The 22,304-nt window shown below is 38.3% G+C and overlaps 1 protein-coding gene across 1 annotated transcript in view; it reads right to left on the reverse strand.

Moving 5' to 3' along the window:
• Window positions 1–21,157, reverse strand: part of LOC127620401 (thrombospondin type-1 domain-containing protein 7A) — a 166,874-nt gene extending 145,717 nt beyond the window's left edge. Inside the window, exon 1 of the mRNA XM_052093629.1 lies at window positions 20,799–21,157. Coding sequence (XP_051949589.1) covers window positions 20,799–20,949 — 151 coding nt within the window. The 5' untranslated portion in view covers window positions 20,950–21,157. The remainder of the gene's footprint in view (window positions 1–20,798) is intronic.
• Window positions 21,158–22,304: the final 1,147 nt, after the last annotated feature.

Raw genomic sequence — 22,304 nt, forward strand, 5'->3', positions numbered from 1 at the left:
GCGAGAGAAAAGTTGTTTGAGGCATCTTTGCCGAAGGGGACAACGTGTGTAGAGCCATACGATAATGGCGACGTTGTGTGAAGTCCCTTCATTGAAAGATGTTTGATATGAAAACCCTCCGGCGAGGGAAAGTTGTTTGAGGTATCTTTGCCGAAGGGGACAACGTGTGTAGAGCCATACGATAATGGCGACGTTGCGTGCAGTCCCTTTGTTGGAAGACATTTGATATGAAAACCCTCCGGCGAGGGAAAACATGATGGTTCGAGGAGGGCCAGCCTTTATTGATTGTAGTGACGGCTGCGGAATTGTCGCATGACTACGATGCGTTTGCGTTTCTGGAGGGAACCCATATGGAATAAGAGTGGAATAAGAAAGGCCTCTTTTAAACTTCTCTTGTAGATGTAGCTTGCGGTGTCATCGCGAAACGAGGCTGCAGTGGTTCTGGGAATGTATTTCCTATTTCTGCACTCAAACATATATTTTACCCCATATAGGGTAAAGAACTATTTCATTGGAGTGTAGAGGGGAAGGTTGTTTGCTGGACCATATGCTGAAGTGCTGGAATGGAATGGCGTGGAAGGATTTGAAGCTTGGGTCTCAGTGTCATTTCTTTCTTCCCTCCGCTTAGCCGCATTGAGACGGGGATTGTAGATCGAGAACATTTATTAAATACATTAAATTATGAAATATCTAAAGATGGGATTACTTTCGATGAGAGCATCTGGAGCGTAGGAAGCTATATTGAAGAAAGTATAATTCTGGCCATTCCCCTGTGAACCATGGTCCTAGACGGCAACCCCTGAATCCTATGGAGGGAGCCATGTCCGAGAATAGGGGCGTGTTGTCCGGAGATTCTCTGCAGCCATCGTCGATTGGTGGGTAGGAGAGGCTGTCTGGAATGAGCTAGTGTGAGGAGGCGGTAAACGAAGGAGTGACCTTGAGGAATGGTAAGCATGGCAAAATTGAGGTGGCCTGATAGGGCTGGAGATTGCGTTAGGAGACCCAAACTGACCAGAGAACGACATGCAAATAGACCTGATCCTGTCATGTTTCTTTAGGGGGGAAGCTTGCATGGTTAGAGAATAGTGTGTGATGTCTAGAAATTCTAGAGATGTGCTCGTTGTGTTTTTTTTTTGTTTATTTTTTCTCTCTCTCTATCCTCCATCTTATTCCTCGAGCTGGAGCAAATACGGTGAGAAGAATAATGTCTCAACTTCATGAGAGTTTTGTTGTTGGCTGTAAAAGGAACATAGGAGTCTTCATGTACTCCCGGCATAGAGCCCTGAAGATGCAGTGGACAGTTTAGTTTTTGAAGTGTGCCCCAAAACATGTGTGTATGTTTGTGCAAATCATTTTGCACAAGACTGCTTTGTGAATGTGTGTTAATTTGAATCGGGATCTTCGAGAATATGATTCTCGAGAATGGATCACTTCCAACTGTTCGTGTCCCACCTTTATGACCTGAAGATACAGTATCGCACTTTATATTTTGTGAATATTTGCAAATCTCCTTCCGAATGTGCTTGATAGCTGATTCGACTGCTGATGTGCTAAGTTACCATTGTCTCTGACAGTATTCCGGAGACCAGATTGCGTTAATTGTTTTAGCATGTAATTTTTTATCAAATTAATCACACTGAATTAACATGTTAAATCGACAGCCCTAATATATATATATATATATATATATATATATATATATATATATATATATATATATTTATTATTTATTTATTTTTTAATATATATATTATTATATAATCTGATTGGATGAGAGATGTTCCATGTATGGCTGAATTTCGGCATTTATGCTGTCAGTCATATTGGTTCTGATTAGTTGTTGCTGTAGTGGTCTGACCACGATGAGTGAATGATTTGTGAAGACATGCCAGAATTTCTGCACTTTGATGATGCCTGAATGATAATAAAATGTAAGTATGCCATGAGATGGGAATTATTCGCTGTATGACCTGATCATAGCGAAATGCCTTACGCTGGTGATAGATAATCTGATGAATAAGGGGAAGCGGTGCGGAGCCTACCGCTAGGTGTCAAAGGCGCGCCGCAACAGTGGTGCTAGCGATGAAAACATGGAAGTATGTCTGGAGTAAAAAAATGCTGCGTTTTACGGATCACATTAATGCGCACTTGGAGAACCTCATTCAAAATGTTGTACCGAACGAAATAAATTCTTTCACGAGGCTTTGGTGAAGGCTATATTAACCCGTTGATACGTATTTGTTCGCACTCGGGAGTGACGTCACTCTGCTTACGTTTAATATAATTGCATTCTGATATATACATGCATGTATATGTAATTAATGTTAACGGATTACACGTCTTTTCGAAGGTCTAAGTGTTCGAAGTTGGTATCCGATCTCTGTTGCATGATAGTAATCCTCCAAAAACAGCAATTTGTTTATTTGTGCCGGAAGTGCGAATGAAAACATGCAATATCAAAACGGGACTTCATACCTTATTATGAACTTGCGATCACCAGATGAATCCAGTTCAGCCTGCTTGGGTCAATTGTCCGTGACAGAGTTCATTCTATGACGTCCAGTAGCACTTTTGTACATAACAACAGGTTAAGCTGTGATGTCATGCTCCCTCGGAATGCTCACGTCATGGACTCGGTCTTCCTAGTGAGTAGGGCATGGGGATGATGAATTTAAAAGCACCCATTACGTGATCTTTCTGAATGAAGTAATGAGAGCCCGTCCGATAAGCATTGACTGTTCACGATGATATGCCTGAATAATTATCTTAATTCCCCGATGGGGAACGCTTGGGCATGCTGACGGTAAATGACAAGTGAAGGAACCTTGACCGAGTTGCCCTCATTAAATTACGCGATTGCCTGCCATTACAATGAGAGTTAATGCGCTGTTGACGTGAAATACTGGCTTTTGATATTGATGCGAATGCGTTATGATGAACAGGCAGCATTGCAACTTTGTAATGAATAGGTAGCATGGCAACGGAAGGCCTAGACCCATGACTAAATCTGAGTGCATTTGATGGATATGATAATGACTTAGCTTATTTCTGATTGAAGCCGGCTGCTGCCGGAGCCGATGATTTTGCCGAATTCGCATGGAGCGCGCTCCTTCCGCGCCGGGTCGTGCAGTTCGATTGAGGGAGATCTCCTAAAAGAATGAGATATGGGTGAATATCCGGGTTTGCTGGATGTTTACTTCCCATGGGTTTGATGTTGGCAGAAGTTGAGATGAAGTGACGACGTCGTTGGAAAGGCGGGCTTCCAGAGATGTTCTTTGCACTGATTCTCCTGTGCCCTGGAGAGGTTGAAATGTGTCTATTTGCCTGTGTTTAGCACACTGAAACAGCAATGTGATAGATTGTGAGCAGACCTATAAAGCAAGCTAATGATGTGATGATGTACAGCTGCTCGTCTTCCCGCTAGAACTACGCTGCACTTCCATATACTAAATTATTAAATATATATATATATATTTAAGCAATATCACATGAGCAAGAGTGTGATATGGCCCTACATCAGCACTGCTGTGATTCTCTACAGCACTCGGCCCGTGGCCGAATAACTGCAGTGCTGATTTAGGGCCATATAGCACAATTGCAAGTGTGATATTGTTTATATAGAACAGTTCAATGAACAAGTACATTTTTTAAAATGAGAAAAAACTGAGTATGGTCATAAAAACGCATTTGTGCATGAAATTACTTTCTTACACGACGGATTGCTGGTTCAAACCAAATAATGTGTCCAAGTCTCCGTTAGTAATTCAAAAATGTCACTTCAGAAATAATACCACAGCTTGTGCTGTTTCTAACAAGTTATTGGATGATGGATGTGTGTGTGTGTGTGTGTGTGTGTGTGTGTGTGTGTGTGTGTGTGTGTGTGTGTGAGAGAGAGAGAGAGAGAGAGATAGATGGAGCATGTGCAATCACCTGTTGCCACACCCAAGCAGAGATGCTGTCAGCTTTCTGAAGGTCAGCTTTCTCATTGGAAAAATAGCATCCAAGCAGGGGTATTTCTCCTTATTTCGTGGTAGCCGGTGCGCAAGAGTAGATCACTATAAAAACCGCAATGTCCTCCGTCATTTTAAACTGCACCCATTGTGTAATTAATCAGTCTGTTGTGTCTCTCTGCTGTGATGAGCTTTAGTAGTAAGCAATCACGAAGAGCTACTGTATGTAAACAGCTGACACGGATTCACTTCATGTCACCTAACTGGCTCATCTAAACACATCTGCACTGCTCTTACACTTTAGTTTAGAATGGCACTATCACAAGCTTAGTGATACACACACAGTGAAGTGTCGGAGTGCTGATGGCGTCAGATCATCAGTGCTCATGGAACGTCTCTCATCCAATCAGATTATATAATAATATATATATATATATATATATATATATATATATATATATATATATATATATATATATATATATATATATTAGGGCTGTCGATTTAACATGTTAATTCAGTGTGATTCATTTTATAAAAAATTACATGCTAAAACAATTAACGCAATTAATCGCAATGCCCCGGACCGTAATAAGGAAGATTCCTGAGAAATGCAAGCTTTTAGTACCACCTGTTAACTCCAGAGGGCAGTAATTGAAACTTCAGCTGTGTGGTAATGCGCAGTTTATATAGTGAAGAAAACAACCATCCAGCAGCAGCACAACACAAACATGTGTTACGTTCTTGCATTCAAAACACTTGAAGGAGCACAAATCCGAACTAAGGGATCTCAAGATGTGTTTAAAGATTGAGTATTAAACTATATTTAACTTGACACAGTGACATAAAACATATATGTTTATGACGCAACGCACCCGAGACGCTATACAAGCATGTCTGATGCAAGTGTACATTGACGTGTCCTTAAACAAGCCCTCATAATAAATCTGGAACTCATTGACAAATTCACTTGTGAAATGGATTGCTGTGAACTGTATGCCAATGATTGGCTTATAATCAATAATATGGTAGTAAACAATACATTGCATTCTAATGCTGCTTTTTATATTGTCTTATCAGTGATTAACTCTTCTGCCACAAGAATGTAATGCATTTTAATTATCTTTAAATATTTATATATATATATATATATATATATATATATATATATATATATATATATATATATATATATATATATATATAAATATTTAAAGATAACTATGTATAATTATTTCATCATTATATTGAATTATTGTTATATGAGGGCTTTCTCAGCATATATTTGTATATGCCATTAATTGTGATTAATTAATCGGACACTGTGTAATTAATTTGATAAAAATGTTTTAATTGATTCACAGCCCTAATATATACAGTATATATATATATATATATATATATATATATATATATATATATATATATATATATATGTTTTATGTGTATTTATGACTATGTTTATGAGTAATATCGAAAAGCATCCAGGATAATAAAAAGTACTAAATCCAAATGCACAAGATTACTGACCTAAAATGAACATTAACAATCAAGTTAGCCCATTTCCAAGACAATGAAAAGAGTCACAGCTTTCTCCCACAGCTGACATTTCCTCTGACCTCTCAAGGCAAAGCCACGTGGGTATACAGCGGATGACAAGCGCACAAGAGACAAATAAAGGAAACCGCACACCAAATAACAGCACAATACACCCGCATAAGGTTATAAATTATGACTCAAGCAGAATAATACCTTTTCTTATCATGCATGCAGCTGCTTAGCTAGATGTTGAGATACACAAGATGATGGTGAATCAGTGATGACTGAAATCCCACATTTGGTTGAACTATCTTTTAAAGTAGTACATACAGTATGTCAGACTCAAAACACAAAGACAGGAAGATGTGTATCAAATGAAACCACATCCACATTGACAAACAGCAACAACAACAATGAACAGTTATTTAAGGTAGAAAGGGGAGGAAAGGAATTTCCCACAAAAGTAAAATGCTTTTGAACTGATATTTATGTCTTCACAAAACACAACAAAAACCAAAACTTTATCTGAATTTGAGTATGTAATGCATTTGATTAAGAAAGAACTTCTTTAGGGCTGCAGGTTGTATAATACAATGCCGGACATACTTCATATGGAAATGAGGGCTTTGTCCTGTAACCTAAATATATGATGTATTAGCAACAACTACGAAAACCATAAAATCTGATTTTGTTAAGCAAATACATTTCAACCACAAGGTACAACTTTCTTGGTATATATATATAGCACTTACTGTACAGTTGAAAAGAGTCACCCAACTCTAGCTTATCAGAAGTGTTTTATTTTTTTATTTTTTAGCGTTTTGAATGTATTGTTTCCTTAGCTCCTGTAGTGGGATAGTAAATTTGAAGATGCAGTGACATACTGCATTTTGCATACTATAAAGAAGGGAAGTAAGCATATTAGGGAATATCTTTGTATTGCTTTGATTTGAAGAGACCTGGGCAGGGTTGCACCAGCTGTGCGCAAGGTTTCACTTAAGTTGGGACATAAAGATCACACTAAGGGCTTAGTAACAATTAGTTAGTTTGTAAATAAGTCAGTGCTTAATTTGGTTACAACACCTGTTCTTAAGGCAAGACTTAACTAGTAGGTTGTAAGCTCTCCGTAAAGTAATGCATAGTCACATAATATGACTTTTACCTGTATTGATCCAATAACAGCCTTCAAATTTTAAAGTGTTAAAAAGCTGTGCATTTCAGTTTTATCTTGTTCCGGCTAATGCTCAAACCTTGTTTGCTCACATAACTGTCTGCTGTAATGAATTATATTCCCATTGAAATATGATATGTAAAAAAAATATAATTTTATAAAAATAAATATTAATATTAAATATAGCCTATGTAATTAACATTATTCAGGAACTGCATCTAAAAGTAATAACGGTCAATTCAACATGCTAGAAAAAAAAAATATTAATTTTAATATCCTATTTATATTTTGTATGTGTTGAAATTTGTCACCGGGCTACCATTAAAACAGTTTCATGCTGACATCTCTCATAAATGTAAATGAGTGTAAATACCAACATCATTATATATGTCTATTGACGTCTGTCAGGCAAAAACATGAGCTCACTGATGTCATAAAATATCAGTCTGCTTTTTTATTCCAACTGTTACTCCTGGTCGGAGTGTTCCATAAATATTTAGTTTATACGTAGGGTTACGTTCTACCTAAGTTTAATGATGTGATGCTCAAATATTTAGTACTGCGTGAATTGTTACTTAATGCCCATTTATGTACGCCACAACTAGGCTAAGTTGTATCTTACGTATAGCTGCTGCAATCGACCCCTGTTTCCAAGACAACAAATGGTGAAGTATAGAAGGAGAAAATAGAAAGAGCTTGATTTCAACACAAAAACCTGTGAATAACCTCTTTCTCTTGTTAGAGTCTTGCTCAATTGACTGTACCATTCCTCAGGTAAAGATCTAAAGAGCCAGTGTGATCCCACTCACGCCTTTAAAAGACATCCCAAAATAAATCTATATTGTCCCTGTTCAACAGATCACCTGTGGTTTCAGTCAGACTATGACATGGTGAACTGGGGGTGAGAATAAGCAGGGATCACCTTGTCTCCGCCCACAGACTTCTACAGATGATATTCAGTTTTCTTTTACTCTTTATGCTTATCTCCTTTTATAATGAGGTTGTATTTCAAATGAGGGAAAAAAGTTCCGCTGTATGGCTGAATGTGGTGTGGTTGTCTAATTATTTTACTTCAGTTCAAGTTTTTCAATACAATTTGCTTTTAGACTCTACCCTTCTCCATAAGCTGATCTGACAATGAGAGATCTGTTGGAGTATGTAGACTTCATTTCTCTTCAGCTGTAAATTCTGTTCCATTAATATGAAGGACGACTGGAATTGCAGTCACTGGCATTATGAGAACCCGAGGCGAAAAGAAGGACTGTGTTATTGTGTCTCACTGTAATAAGAGCGATGAAGACTTTATCACGCTCAAACTCGTCCGCCGCACTGGATGAAGGGTGTTTAGTGAGGTCGCTCCACTTTTCTCTACTGATTGCTCCCTCCATGTACAAAATGTTCATAAAAAGCTTCTTCATTATTTTGCCAATGTTGTGATGGGTCACTGCAAATACAACAATCCGTATTATGCCACAATGTTCCAATAAGTGTGTGCATGACTGGCTGGCCTCACACTCTCTCTCTGTTCTGTTTCTATATTGAAGTCCTCCTCAGTTTCTTCAAATTCAAATGCTGTGTATTTCATGGGGAAACAATAACAGCTATCAATAATGAAGCCAATCTCATCATAAGAAGGGCTTAGCTGGTCAGCAAATTATGTTGTGCGTTTTAAAAAGGCTTTTTGATTAGCTTAACTAGCAAGACCCCTTTGGTAAACCAAGTATAACCTGAAAAACATACTAGTCGACCAGCTTCAGCGGCTAAATTTTTCTGGCAAATTCTTGATTTTGATTGGTTGACAGACATTCTAAGGTGCTCGTCTATGAAGTAGGCCTAGTTCCAAGTTTGTTGAAAAAATACATTTTATATCACTTTGCCAAATTATTTAATCATTTAAAAGACCATGGAAGAGTACTATAGCAAAAAATATTTTTTTAAATCCGTCATTAATTTGTCCTTATTTTAAGTCTTATTCAATGAAAAGTTGAATAGTACGCTCTTTGTCTGAATAGCTCTTAACGACAACAATTATCTCTCATCACAATGCACATTTTATTGCAGATCGTCTTTGCTTCACCCATAAACAGACTGTTTCACAATACTCTATATCAGAGACTCTGTGACGCTTCATCAATGCACAAGTCTTAATCACCTACATCCAACATTCAAGTCACTCTCTGGTTTATTTTCACAATCAAACTTTCAAGGCAACAGCTGGCAAGATGCACCAAGAAATGTGGCAATGGCAGAAATCTATCACACACACACACAAACACACACACACACACACACACCCAAATAACACAAGCACTTTTTTAATTCTGATCATTAGCATTCCCTACAGTGTGGCTCTTCAGGCTCTTCATTTTGAAGGGAATAGAGCTCCATAGCCCAAAACACTGAGCAATCAAGCTACTGAATGGAGCTAAGCAAACTAGCAGCATGCATGACTGATTAAACACATAATGTAAACAAAAAGCATGCCACTCCTCTCAGCGAAAAAGAACATGATCACAAAATTCATCCAGTGCAGTTAAAAGCAAATGCGAATCACAATCTTTGACATTTCCTTAATGTAGAATGATAAAGCAAACCAACTGCTAAATGCAATCCTGAAGAGACACCTGATTGCCCTTTTTTTCTCAAAGCATGAGAAAGAGTAATGCAAAACAATTCCCACTGTCATGTTCACCTACCATTAGCCATTTAGGTAGAGAATAAATGACAGCACATTGAGGATAGAGGCAGTGTACAGCCCATTGTGACTTTTTATTTAACAGTGCTGGCTATAACTTGTGAACTGGGCAGAAACATTTTAAATACAGGGTTGTTTCCAGGAATGGACAGCTGGATTGAGTCAGCCTGGCATGCATTTTTAAATTTGCCCAGCATTTACTTATTAAGACCAATGCTTTTGTAAAACTAAAATAAAAAACAATTGAGTTTTCGGGGGGGGGGGGGTGGGGGGGGGTTGGCTGGAAAGGCAGATGTCTGCGGATGAATGAGACAGAACAAGGAGGAAAGAGTGACTGCTTGACGTCTAATAAGGGAAACTGTAGCAATGTTTTACATATAATACCAAAAATGCCATTTGTGTCTGAAGAGCCGATTTTGCGGGGATTCGGTCAAGCCTCTGCATTCATTAGATATCATTATGTGTTTAAATGACAAGAGCTGGAAGCCGCTTCAACCACAATATGTTGCCCATTGGAGAAGGGAATGAAAATGAAAATTATATTTTGAGATCTTCGTTAGGGAGGAGTAAAATTTTTGCTGGTACACAGATTGACATTTCCTTATGAGAGTGAATTGGACTGTGTGATTTTGTAAAAGTAGAAACCAAAACATAACCGCTTGTATGGATGCTGGTAGATGCTTTAGAAGCACTATAAAAATTATCTGATGTACAACTACTACTAATCAACAAATGTGAGTGCAAAAAAACACTCCACTAAAGCATATTTAACAGGAAAACTGTGAATCAGGTACAATCCAGGGACAATTCTCTATGATGGCACAGCTGTGGACGTTGTAAACAATCCACAATGTCATCATACACAATGCTATATAACTGGATTATAATGACATTATGGAACTACTGTGCATGCCTATAGCAAATATACCCTCTCCACGTAACACTAAAATACACCTTTAATGTGTTTAATCTGTATTAACATGACCGCTTTAGACCGTTATAATTAAAGGCATATAGTGCCACACAATGTAAACACATTATACATTAAGGGTGTAGTTCAATAGCCTATAAAATATAAATCTTCTTAAAATGCTATAAATAATGTTTTTTTGAATAAAGTATAATCTATAATCCATCTAGCATCCACATATGAGTAATGATGGATTTAGTCTAAGCCTTGCCATTTAGATTACTTAAACAGAACCTCCTCCACTGTCACGTAGACCTTTTCTGCACTCTTAGTCCTTTAAATATGAAATCTTTGTATAATGTCTGAACATGATATTGAACACTGCATATGTGTGTGATGGCACTGCCATGCCATGCTTAAAGAAAATGAGTTGGTTGGATTACTGTGAAATCCGCATAAATTATTCATTTAAAAAACAACAACAGCCAATTTCCCCCTCAATTTTCCACCAAATGTACTTGTCAAACCACTCACATGCTGATTGCATCATTTTAAGGAGTTTGCATAATAAATGTGAAGCAATATCATTCTCTAAGAAACAGGATTCTGACATTCAATTCAGTGTCACATGGTCGATGAGGTGCTCAAGATGCTGAAGTTGTGCTCAAGTGTGCTGTTTAAAGCATAACACACCGGTCACGTGAATCATTTTACATAATTTTACATAATTTGCAACGATGAGAGAGCTTCACTTTCAAGAGACTTTTAACCACTTAATGAAAAACAAAAACGATGAAGCCGGCGAGGCGGACACTGTAATGGTGCATTGTGGGAAGACGGAAGTCTGGGGACAGTTCCATCAGGGACCACGGCTGAGTGCTTGGCATAACTGTGATGAATTCAGGGTCCCTGCTAACTCACTTAAAGTGAGCCCTGCAGACATGGCCATGAAAAATGGTGTCGATAAAATGTTCTCCCCCTCTCCACCAATGTTTGTCTTCTCTCTTTCATTCCCAGAAAATGATCTATTTTGGAGCTCCCAATAGAAGAGCAAACAGAAGAACCTTCAATCGGGTATTAACACATCTATGGTCCTAGAAGGGAACTCTAGCCCAGCTCAAAGTTATATGAAGAATTGATTGTCAGGATATTTTAAACTTGTGAAGGCAGAGGAAATCCTTTGAGTAGATTCCACAGAGTCCAGGCAGAGATTCACTTCTAAATATTTCCTAAATTAAAATACTCTTTCAGTATAAAGGAGGTGTAAATTAAAATAAAATGTGTGGATATGTTTGGTGTAAAAGTGGAATATGATTTGGAATATGGTGGCAGGATAAGTGGCTATTTGACAAGTTGCTATTTCAATGGAAGATTCAAACCATTCCATATAATATAGAAAATACTAATTACTGCCTAAGCCATCCATTTTAATGTGTCTTATTTCTTTCTGCTTAGCCTTGTCTCCTTCACTTTCTTCAAAAGTGTGTAATTTCTGAACCACTAGCATCACCAAACAATTTTGCAAAAATAATGGCTAAATTCAGAATTGCATGCTACTCTTACTATTTCTGCCATCTCTATAAATGCCAATGACTGTTTTTGAATGTGTTTCCCAAACGTTCCCCAGTTTGCCATTGTTTGACAAACATGCAATCCCGCCCCAAAATCATGTCATTTTTGAGATAATGAGTGTGTTTATGTGCACAATCTTACAACAATTATGCTTAATAAGCCAATAATGGCTTTCCTATATCAGGGGAAGGTCATAAACAAATCAACACACCTAGATACATTAGCGGCCAAAAATTTGGAATAATGTTCAGATTTTACTGTTTTGGAAGGAAATTGGTCCTTTAATTCACCTATGTGGAATTCAACTGATCACAAAGTAGAGTCAGGACATTACTGATATAAAAATCAGCACCATCACTATTTAAAAAAATAAGGCATTTTGGATCAAATCTATGTAGGCCCCATTTCCAGCAGCCATTACTCCAACACTTTATCCTTGAGTAATAATGCTAAACTGCTAATTTAGTACTAGAAAATCACTTACCATTATGTCAAACAAAGTTGAAAGCTTAACATTGTCTTTGTGTTTGTTTTTGAGTTGCCACATTACACAATAGACAGGCATGTTGTAAGGTCACTATTAGTTCAAATTTGGCAAAAAAGAAACAGCTTTCTCTAGAAACTCATCAAGCAATCATTGTTTTGAGGAATAAAGGCCATACAATGCTTGAAATTGCCAAAAAAACTGAAGATTTCAGACAAAGGTGTACACTACAGTCTTCAAAGACAAATGACAACTGGCTCAAACAAGGACAGAAAGAGACAGAAAGTGGAAGGCTATATGTACTAAACTAGAGGATAAGTACATCAGAGTCTCTAGTTTGAGAAATAGATGCCTCACATGTCCTCAGCTGACAGCTTCATTTAATTCTACCCTCTCAAAACCAGTTTCATGTACAACAGTAAAGAGAAGACTCAGGGTTGCAGGTCTTATGGGAATAATTGCAAAGAAAAATACACTTTTGAAACAAAAAAAAACAAAAAGAAAAGGTTAGAGTGGGCAAAGAAACACAGACATTGGACAACAAATAATTGGAAAAGAGTGTTATGGATCTTAACCCCATTGAGATTTTGTGGGTTCAGCTAGACTGTAAGGTGTGTGAGAAGTGCCCAACAAGACATATCTATTGCAAGTGTTACAGGAAGGGTGGGGTGAAATGTCACCTGAGTATCTGGACAAACTGACTAGAATGCCAAGAATCTGCAAAGCTGTCATTGCTACACGTGGAGGATTTTTGATGAGAACTGTTTGAAGTAGTTTAAGAAATTATTTATTTTTTTAATAGTACTTTTTAACATTATTAATGTCCTGACTATACATTGGGATCAGTTGAATGCCACTTTGGTGAATAAAAGTACAATGAGATTGATGTAGCTACAGACAGAGGGAGCTCCAAACCACCAGCCAAGATATAGGGAGCCCCTAATCTAACCCTTAGCATGAGTGGAAGTGATGCTCCCTTTTGTAGTTGGCACAACCATTTTTGGAGTAACTCCGCCCCTTATGGAGTAACCCCATCCTCTTTTGGAGATTCCACCCCCATTTGTTGATCTCCGGCCAGCTAAACCTACTTGAGATTTTGGTCATTACCCAAGATTCACATTTGTGGTGTGTGTAAGTGTGCACATGCCCCTTTATGTTTCGATGTCAACAGCAAAGAATAACCTGATGAATTCAAGTCTCATGTAAATGTGGTTTTCATGCATATTTGGTAGTTATCAGGGTATTGGTGTGAATGTAAACACACTCAATTTTGTTGTCTTGGGCTGGCCGGGATGCTCAAAGATAGAAAGATAACCATGTTTTTTTCTTCAACCAGTAAGGAATGGCTAACTTTGCTGGGATACAATAAACTATTTTAACATCTAAAAATATAAATACATCACCTTTAAATACAATACGTCCCAAAATCTCAGGATGATCAAGAAGTTGAGGTAGGATTTTGTCCAGTTCACATTCAGATTTTATACTCACACATAGTGAGAAGTATGTTGTGATGCTGCAGATATGGCTCTCTAACACACCCACAATTTCCATGTAAATTGCAAGGTAGATACTGAAATTCTTTCAGTTTGGCATTCGATCAGCAATGCATCATGGATTTAAAAACGTCAAGTTAGATTACAGTTAGATGATTAGTCAGAGTGGAAATCCCCACTCGCATCCTAACTCACTCTTATTACATACTTATTAAAGTCTGCCACTGCTCATTACAAACGTGGAGATATTTTTTTCTCATTTGCCAAAAGATTAAGATACATGTTTGCTTCTGATGATCTTAAAAACCTTTTGATCTAAAGGCTTATGCCTAAAGGCTTGACACTAGTTTTGTAGAGAAATATAATTTGTGCCCGTGTACATTTTTGTCTAACAAAACAAAAACAAATGAAACATTTTTTTTTTTTTTTTTATAAGAATTAGACAACAAGTGGCCAGCATACATGGGAACTTCTGAAAAGAGTGACTACTTTGAAGAAGCTAAAATATGAGATATGATTTTTTTAACAATGTTTGGTCACTATGTAATTCTCACTTCAACTTGGGTTATTTCATAGTTTTGATGACTTCACTATTAGGCTATTTTTCTATTATGTTGAAAATAGTAAACTTCAAGAATGAGTAGGTGGTATCTTTGACTTGTAGTGCAAATCTGTCCTTGGGTAATGAGAAGTGGATGTGTTGATTCATATTGTTAATTGGTGTGTGAGTAATGTTCATTCATCCATAAGGATATGTTTTGTCAGCCAGTAAAATTAAATCCTGACTAAACCTCGAGGTTACCTATCAAAGAGGTGTTATTTAACTTTTGCTACTGTGTGTCGCCTATACCATAGGCTGCAGGTGTTTCATTGTGTACGAGACAGCGATCAGCCATGCTAATGCGTTTATCAGAGAGCGCTGTGGAAATTTAGAGATGACAAACAGTCTTTTTGTTCTTATTTATTCTCCATCTTTCACTCTCACCTCCACCAGGTTCTCTCCTATTAGTGTCTGAGCGTGATTCGGGAACAGTAGCTCAGCTGCTACGTGGCTCAACCTGCCTGCTATTTATATCTCCTGCAGACAAATCGCTTAGCGATAAAGTATGGCACTGCTCAGCTACTCAGAGACAAGCTTGGCATGCGAGTGTGTGCCTTAAACATATAGAGAGACAAAGAGAGACAATAATAGAGAGGAAATAACAAGTCATGTAGTGTGAATTTGCACTGTAAACTTCCATAATCCCACAATCAGCCTGAAATTATTTTTCACTGTGCCTGTGTAATTGAGGTTTAGGGTAGTGCGGGATGAAGACACCAATCGGCTCATTTTAAGTGATATTCATGGAAATGTTGACTTGGAGGTGTCATTGAGAGGAAGTGTATGACTTAGGTGTTGATTTAAAGCGGTTTAGCATAATTAGTGCAATCCTTTTGCACGTTTCAGCAAAACTAAGCAGCCTAGTGCTGGAACGTGAGCTGTAGTGAGTGCGAGATAGAGGCAGAAAGGGATCAAGCACATATTGTGCTATTCCACTAATGTGTTTAGTAGTGCCATCGATTACCAGCTTCTAAATGCAGTCTGAAATCAAAGGGCAGTTTTTGAGATCATTTCTGGAATCATCATCTGTTTTCTAGTTGTCACAGACTGTTATAATAAATGTAATTTCTGAGGAACACAAATTTCTCAGGAGCAGAAGCTGCTTTCTCAGCAACATCTGTCAGAAAGCTGACAGAGTAAAGCCTTTGGAAGGGAAAAAACGGTTTTGCACCACACACCCAGGTAATTACAAGGCTCCCCCACACACAGGCGGCAATCCATTCTTAGCAAACTAATGAGTTGCGCGAGTGCAAGCGTGCACTAAAGAAAAGGGAAAGAGAGAAGGGGGCAAGTGGAACAAATCACGCTCTCAGTCTGTCTTTTGTCTTCTTTTTGTCTGTTTTGGTGAGCACTCATCAGGATTCCTCTCTCCCTCTTAAGGTTAAAAAGGGAAGAAAAGAGTGAGGGAGCAAGCAGATGCTAGCATGAGAGAAACAAATGACAGCAAGAGGAGGTGACCTAGCGAAAACAAGGAGGGTTGAGAACACTGATACACACAATTTACCCTTCGCTAAGCGCTGCCTTAAAACCACTACGGACCAATTTGACCTTCAAAACTGTTGACGTCCTCCATATTAACAAACATGCTTTTGCTCTTTTCTAATATGGATGGTTTTGAAAGGAATTTTACAACAATTACCAAAGTTAATAGTAGCTAAAGAGCTCACGGTGCCTTAAGGGTGCCTAACATTTGAAACCTGAACATGTTACAATTTGAAATTTGAAAAAAAGAAAAGAAAAAAAAAAGTTTGTCATCTGGTGTGCAACCCGCTCAATTACGTTAATGCTATCAAATAAGGCTCCTCTTTTTTCAGTTGACTGAGTTGAGTTATTAAATTACATTCCTGAATAATTTAAGTTTCTTAAAATGAAAGAAAGAAAAAAACAGCATGAAAAGAGACTGTACACTATGTCACACTTAATTTCATCCTAGATAAGAATATCCATTTATTTTTTACCAATTTACACTGCTTTACGGAATTTACGTAAATCTCCACCTCATTTCTATGAGACCTTTTTTTTTTACCTTTGCACCTCGAAATTCAGTCACCTCAATGGGAATCTGCAAAATACAAGACTTCTAGTGGCAGAGAATTTTGGAGAATAAACTTTCAGGTTGAAGGTTGGTTAACTTTTACTAACCAAATCATTTTAGCAGCAAGTATCTTTATAACTTTACTCAAAGAGGTAAAGTGCAACATAAAAACAGGCACTGCTTGGCAATTCGTTTTTTGTGGATTTCACATGCTCTTAACATCCGCCAATGCCTTCTTAGCCTATACAGAATGTCGCCTGTCAAAGGCAAACTTGACCAAGCCTTGAGCGAGCAACAGTAACCAAGTGGGTCGGAGCTTAATATATGGTCAATTAAAGAAGAAATATGTAAAAAAAAATAAGGGCACAAAAAACAAGAGAAAAAATTAGGCACTTGTGTGAAGCAGAGCGGTACTTGTCAGCCTGGTTGTTCTGAGCAGCTGGACTGTACTCAAGTACCCAGACAAGCAGCATCAATTTGGCACTTGATGAATCCGAGAGAGAACTCAATTTCATCCTTCCTCATAATGGCTTCGTCAAACACTGGCTCCACTGCAAAATTCAGGCTGATGGCTGACCATAATTACAGCTTGATCGCCTCGGGAATGTTTGTGCACTTCCATATGTTTCCCTCTTCTATTTTTCTCCATGATTATCCATATCAGAGTACAGAGGAAGCTAGGATGCACCTGGCAATGAATTCCCTGGCTTGCAGGTGTCTAAATATAATCTTGTTGTCCAGTCCTCAAGTGGTATTGAAGACTGGTACTGAAGTCTGACAAAGAGCAAATGATTGAATTAACAGCTTGAAACTTGGCCTCCTGCTACTGATAAATGCCCCCATCTTCTCCAGCACCAACATGCAATGGTGCTGAAGGAAGGAGACAAATGGATGAAAGTAGTATCAAAGTGTCCTTTTTGAAGGATGGAGATTAGTGAATACGGCAGTAAAGTCAGATTCACATATTCAGAGGGAAAAAAGAGCATCTAATTTGCTGGACTGGATGGGCGGGTGAATGGGGGTAGGGTCTTGCCGGACTCAATAGCTTCCTCGCACGTGCACGCAACTACTAGGCACAATGCTGACCAGAGAGTTCAGCCCTGTCGATTAAGATCAGTGTGTGGGAGTGTTTATGTGTTATTTCAGGCTGCTGAAGGGCTGGAAATGGCCCACATAGTGGCCTTGGAGAGTTACAGTCATACAGAGGTAAACCCTTGAAAAAAACTGTACACCACAGCCTCGAAACTCAAGAGTGTTTGCAATAAACTTAACAAAATGAAGTCATGATCCTGAAATGCCCTTCACAGATACAATGACATAAAGAAGGGGGGCTGTTTACAGTGTAAGGTTGGGAGTAACAATGTAATAAACTAGGCCAATCACTTCCCTTGAGCCATACAACACTAAAAACAGGGACATACTATGAAAACAAACTGTCAATTCCTTGAGGATTGGAGTAAATTTGATATGATTTACAGCAAGTTTTTTAAGGTTGTAACAGCATTTGTAGCCTATTGTTGATTACCACAAAGCATATTTGCAAAAATAGTTACAGTGAAGCACTTGGGGTCTGTCCATAATTGTTGAAATATTCACTGTTTCAAAAGTATACCCACAAGACGTAAACATTATATGTGTTAAAATGATTTAAGTGGGATAAAATTGCTCACTAACCATATCTGTGTATAAAGATATATTCAACATTACAATTTTGTCACCATTATGATGTTATGCTGGTAAATTCATGATAAACATTGTAACAATGGCATATATCTGATTTTGTCACACTAAAAACATGTTAACACTAACAATGTTTATGTTTTGTGGCTATACTTTTGAAACAGTGTGCATTTTAACACTATGAAACTGTCACATTCATTTCTATTGTAAGTGTCTCACTGTAATCCAGATTTTTGCTTCTTATATATATATATATATATAAATAATCAAGGGACGAGTTTAAATCCATTTTGTGGAAATCAACATTATGCCACAAATGCTATCAATTTTGCATTGAACCCTGAGGCTTACATTCTGCCTAACATCTTCTGTTCCACAAAATATTTAAAAAAAAAAAAATCACATCTCTAAGTATGAAATTAAGTTTTATGTCCTGCTAAATCTGTCAAAAGTGCTGCCCCTGAACAATTTAGGCTTCTCCCACCTACTCCACCCAGGACCATCTAAGGGGAACCACAGGAAATGTTCTTTCTCCAATAAACTCTCTGCTGACTGCCTTTGTACTGATGCACAAAACCAGGGTTATTTGTCAAAGTCACAAAATGTATTGTGCATTCATCAAAAAAACTGATTCGGTCCCAAATGAGCCTGCAGGCAGGCTACTGCTCTTGTAATAGTTCTTCTTTGCTTTTCCTCTTGTCCTTAAAGCTTTAAACACTACTGAGTGTGTCATAGGAACACACATGGAAGCAAACTGTAGTTTCTGAAAAAAAACAAAAAACAAAAAATGTGATGGATGGCAGGTGATGAATTTGTGCATTTCCAAGTAAGCTTGAGATTTGTTTAGCTATGTTTGCATGACTTAGTTTGCACACATTTATGGGGAAAGCAAAAGCAAGGCTTCTTTTTATGTAGGTTAACTTGCTTCAGCCAATCTGCTCATCCTATCTCACCTCAGGGGAGGGGGCATGTTGCCCCAGAGTACCGTGATATTCACAGCACAACATGTTTGCTGCAAACATGTCAACCCTCACATCATTTGAGTAGTCAAATAAACAGTAAATGTTTGATAGTGTCTCAAATCCCACGGATCCACTGAACGCCTAGTTTAGCAGATTTGCAGTGTATCCCTTGCATTGATCAGGCCCCATCTGAGTGAGACCAGAGAGTTCAGAATTATCCATTGATCCTGCAGAATCTCAATCCTCTCCAGCCGTGAAGCTGTGCATTGATCAACTCCAGCAGGACACCACTGGCCCCAATGCACCCATTTCATTGATCTAGATCTTCTCCATCCATTCTCGCCAGAGACCCTGGTCAAATGGCTCATCGATCTGTGGCCGGTCCAGAGGAACCATTTCACTGTCCCAGTCCACCATACCCCTCCCAACACCAGCATACACACAATTACGACTCACCCCCTTCAGGCCACTCCATCCCCCACTTCCACTGCTGGGTGTTGTCCCATGCATGACAAATTTGCACCCCTGATAGGTGCAGAGATGCCATCCAAAACAGAAAACAGACAAGATCTCCTCAACTTTTGGAAAAGACATGTGCTTTACATTCCATCATATACGTTCTTGCCTGTCAAAACTAAAGCATGACACTGCACGTATTTCCAAACATTTACAATATTTACTGCAACCAAGCCTTTTATTCCTGTTTATGGAGCAGCATAATACTAATTTCAGAGATGTTTTCACCATGTTGCTTTTGGCAGGCTCATTCATTATTAATGTTGGGATATTCACATGTGCAGCTAGGTAAAAATATTGATTTTTTTGCAATCTTCATTTGAACAATCCAAATATTGATTCTTAAAATCCCAAGATTGGTCTGAAAGTTTACTTTCAGTTTACTGATTTTTTCTCTTTAAGGCTAAATAAATAGCAATTGAACTGCATAGTTTGGGTCCTGCTGATTTTTAAAAATAATGTTTTTTAAAAAAAAAAAAGAATATGTTCAATAATGTACCAAGCAAGCAGGTTCCCTGTATAATTTACAGCATTAGCTGAAAGAGATTTTCATTCATATGTAAGTAAAATGAACATTATAACTCAAACATACCCAAATGAATCAGAATCTAATCAAATTGTTTCGTAATTGTATTGAAGGCTTGTGAATCAAATTAGAAAATCTGTATCCATCCCCAATACTATTCACATGTTTTATTAAAATTAGAATGATTTAAGTTAACTTTTCCTTTACAGAAATAATGGATGTACAATGGGATCTAAATATCTTGTAAAAGTAATGTGTAGGGTTACTAGTGAGAGAAGCACATTCAAGCACCATCCCACACATGTTCGGAAAATATCAAGCACCCTTCACCAGCCAGAATATGCTTAAATGTTCTCAAAGCTCTGAAAAATAATTCCAACAACTTTTTGTCTGTAAGTTCCACCACATATATTATTCTGTAGTCTGTCTTTAATTTGCATAGAATTTTTAGCACACAGACAAATATAGTCACATGTCAAAATGGACATTTAATTGGAAAATCTAATTTTGTCTTTATGTATTCAGCCTCCATTTCTTGTCACTTGAATCAAACATGAACCTGTCACTGTCAACACATCAAAGTACAGTCAAGAAAAATAATCCCTTACTGCCAATTTCTGCGATTTCAGTAAACACTTCTGTTTAGATTAAACAGCCATACCTGTTTGCCAGATGTAGGTGGGTTTGGTGTTGGCGACTGTTTGCGTCTGGACATCCCAAAGCCCAAATGAGAGCAGAATGACTCTGAAGACGGAGGCAAGAGCCCCGGCTGAATTGCCCTCTCTCCCTGCAGCCCAGCTGGCCAGCCCCATGGCTTCAGCACAGCCAGAGAGATCCACCTGGCTCAAGTCTGGCAAAACAGACTGCACGATACACACACACACTCAGCTGAAGACGTATACAGGAGAAGATGCTATTGTCCCTCACTCTTAAGCACACGGTTTCTCCAGGAAAGGGTAATCCACTTGTCTCTTTACTCTCTCCTACACTCCACTATTTTCCTCCTTATCTTTCTCTTTTATTTTCTTCCTCACTCTGTTCTCTGGGTCAGTGGAGAAGAATGAGGTCTGAGCGGAAAGAAAAAAATAAAAAAGCCTGAGGAACAATAGACCCCTCAGCTCAGTACGCTGGCTTGCGCGGCTACTGCGTCCTGCCTCAGCTTGGCTGATCCAGCACCTCCCATTCTCCCCCCTCCTCTCTCTATCTCTCTCACTCGCTTTCACTTAGCCCTTCTCTCCTTTACTGATCTAGCATCCACCTGCAATCACTCTATTTTATCACTATGCCCCGCTATCAAGGGCTGTACAATTCTTCACGCAATAGGGGAATTGGGGAAGTCAACGGGCATAGCAAAAAGTGTGTGCATTTGGAATTGGTTCAGAGATGAAGTTGCACCAGCTGGGACCAAAAGCTATAAAGAGATGAGGGGGAAAGATATCTCAGTGAGTGAGAAAGAGAAGTGAGAGAGAGGGGAAAGGTAAGGTGAGGTGAGGGGGTCAGAATCCAAATTAATGTGGAAGAGAGAGGGGACAGCAAAAAACAACCAAAAGAGAGTGGTGAAAACCCTTATGAATAATTAACCTGAGCTTACTCTGACCTTGTATGATTTTCAAACCGTAGACGGGTGCCGTGTTATGAGTGTTATGAGAGACTGTCTCCACAGTTATTATGGAAACAGCCTGGGGAATCACACTTTTCCGCAGACGTAATTTTTACGTTTTAAGAAAATTTTATGAATTACTAAAATATATATCACTGTTCTTGAAGGATCATGATAAAGAAATATAAAGACTTATAAGACATAAGCTTATACAGTGGTGCATTTTTTTTCCCTTACAAATTATATTATCTGCATAACAATTTGGGTGAAAAATGCAATTGAAATATTTACATACATTTCAGAATTTCATTGTTCCCTTTACAAAAGGCTTCACTACGATGTCGCGCTGCTAAGCGCTACGGGGAACAGCTTTCGATGTGAGCCGAGCTGAATAATGTGTGGAACACGTCAATGGACATTGACCGGAATTTATAGCCTCGGCTGATGTAATCATTAGATGCACCTGAGGCCAGGCTATAAATGGATACGTCACCAGGTGTCGTCAGAAACTCTTTTTTCAGAGCGATTCTGTTTCTGTGTGTTTCACACACCCTGTCAAAACTTTCT

The sequence above is a fragment of the Xyrauchen texanus genome, chromosome 26, assembly GCF_025860055.1.
Source record: "Xyrauchen texanus isolate HMW12.3.18 chromosome 26, RBS_HiC_50CHRs, whole genome shotgun sequence".
NCBI lineage: Eukaryota > Metazoa > Chordata > Actinopteri > Cypriniformes > Catostomidae > Xyrauchen > Xyrauchen texanus.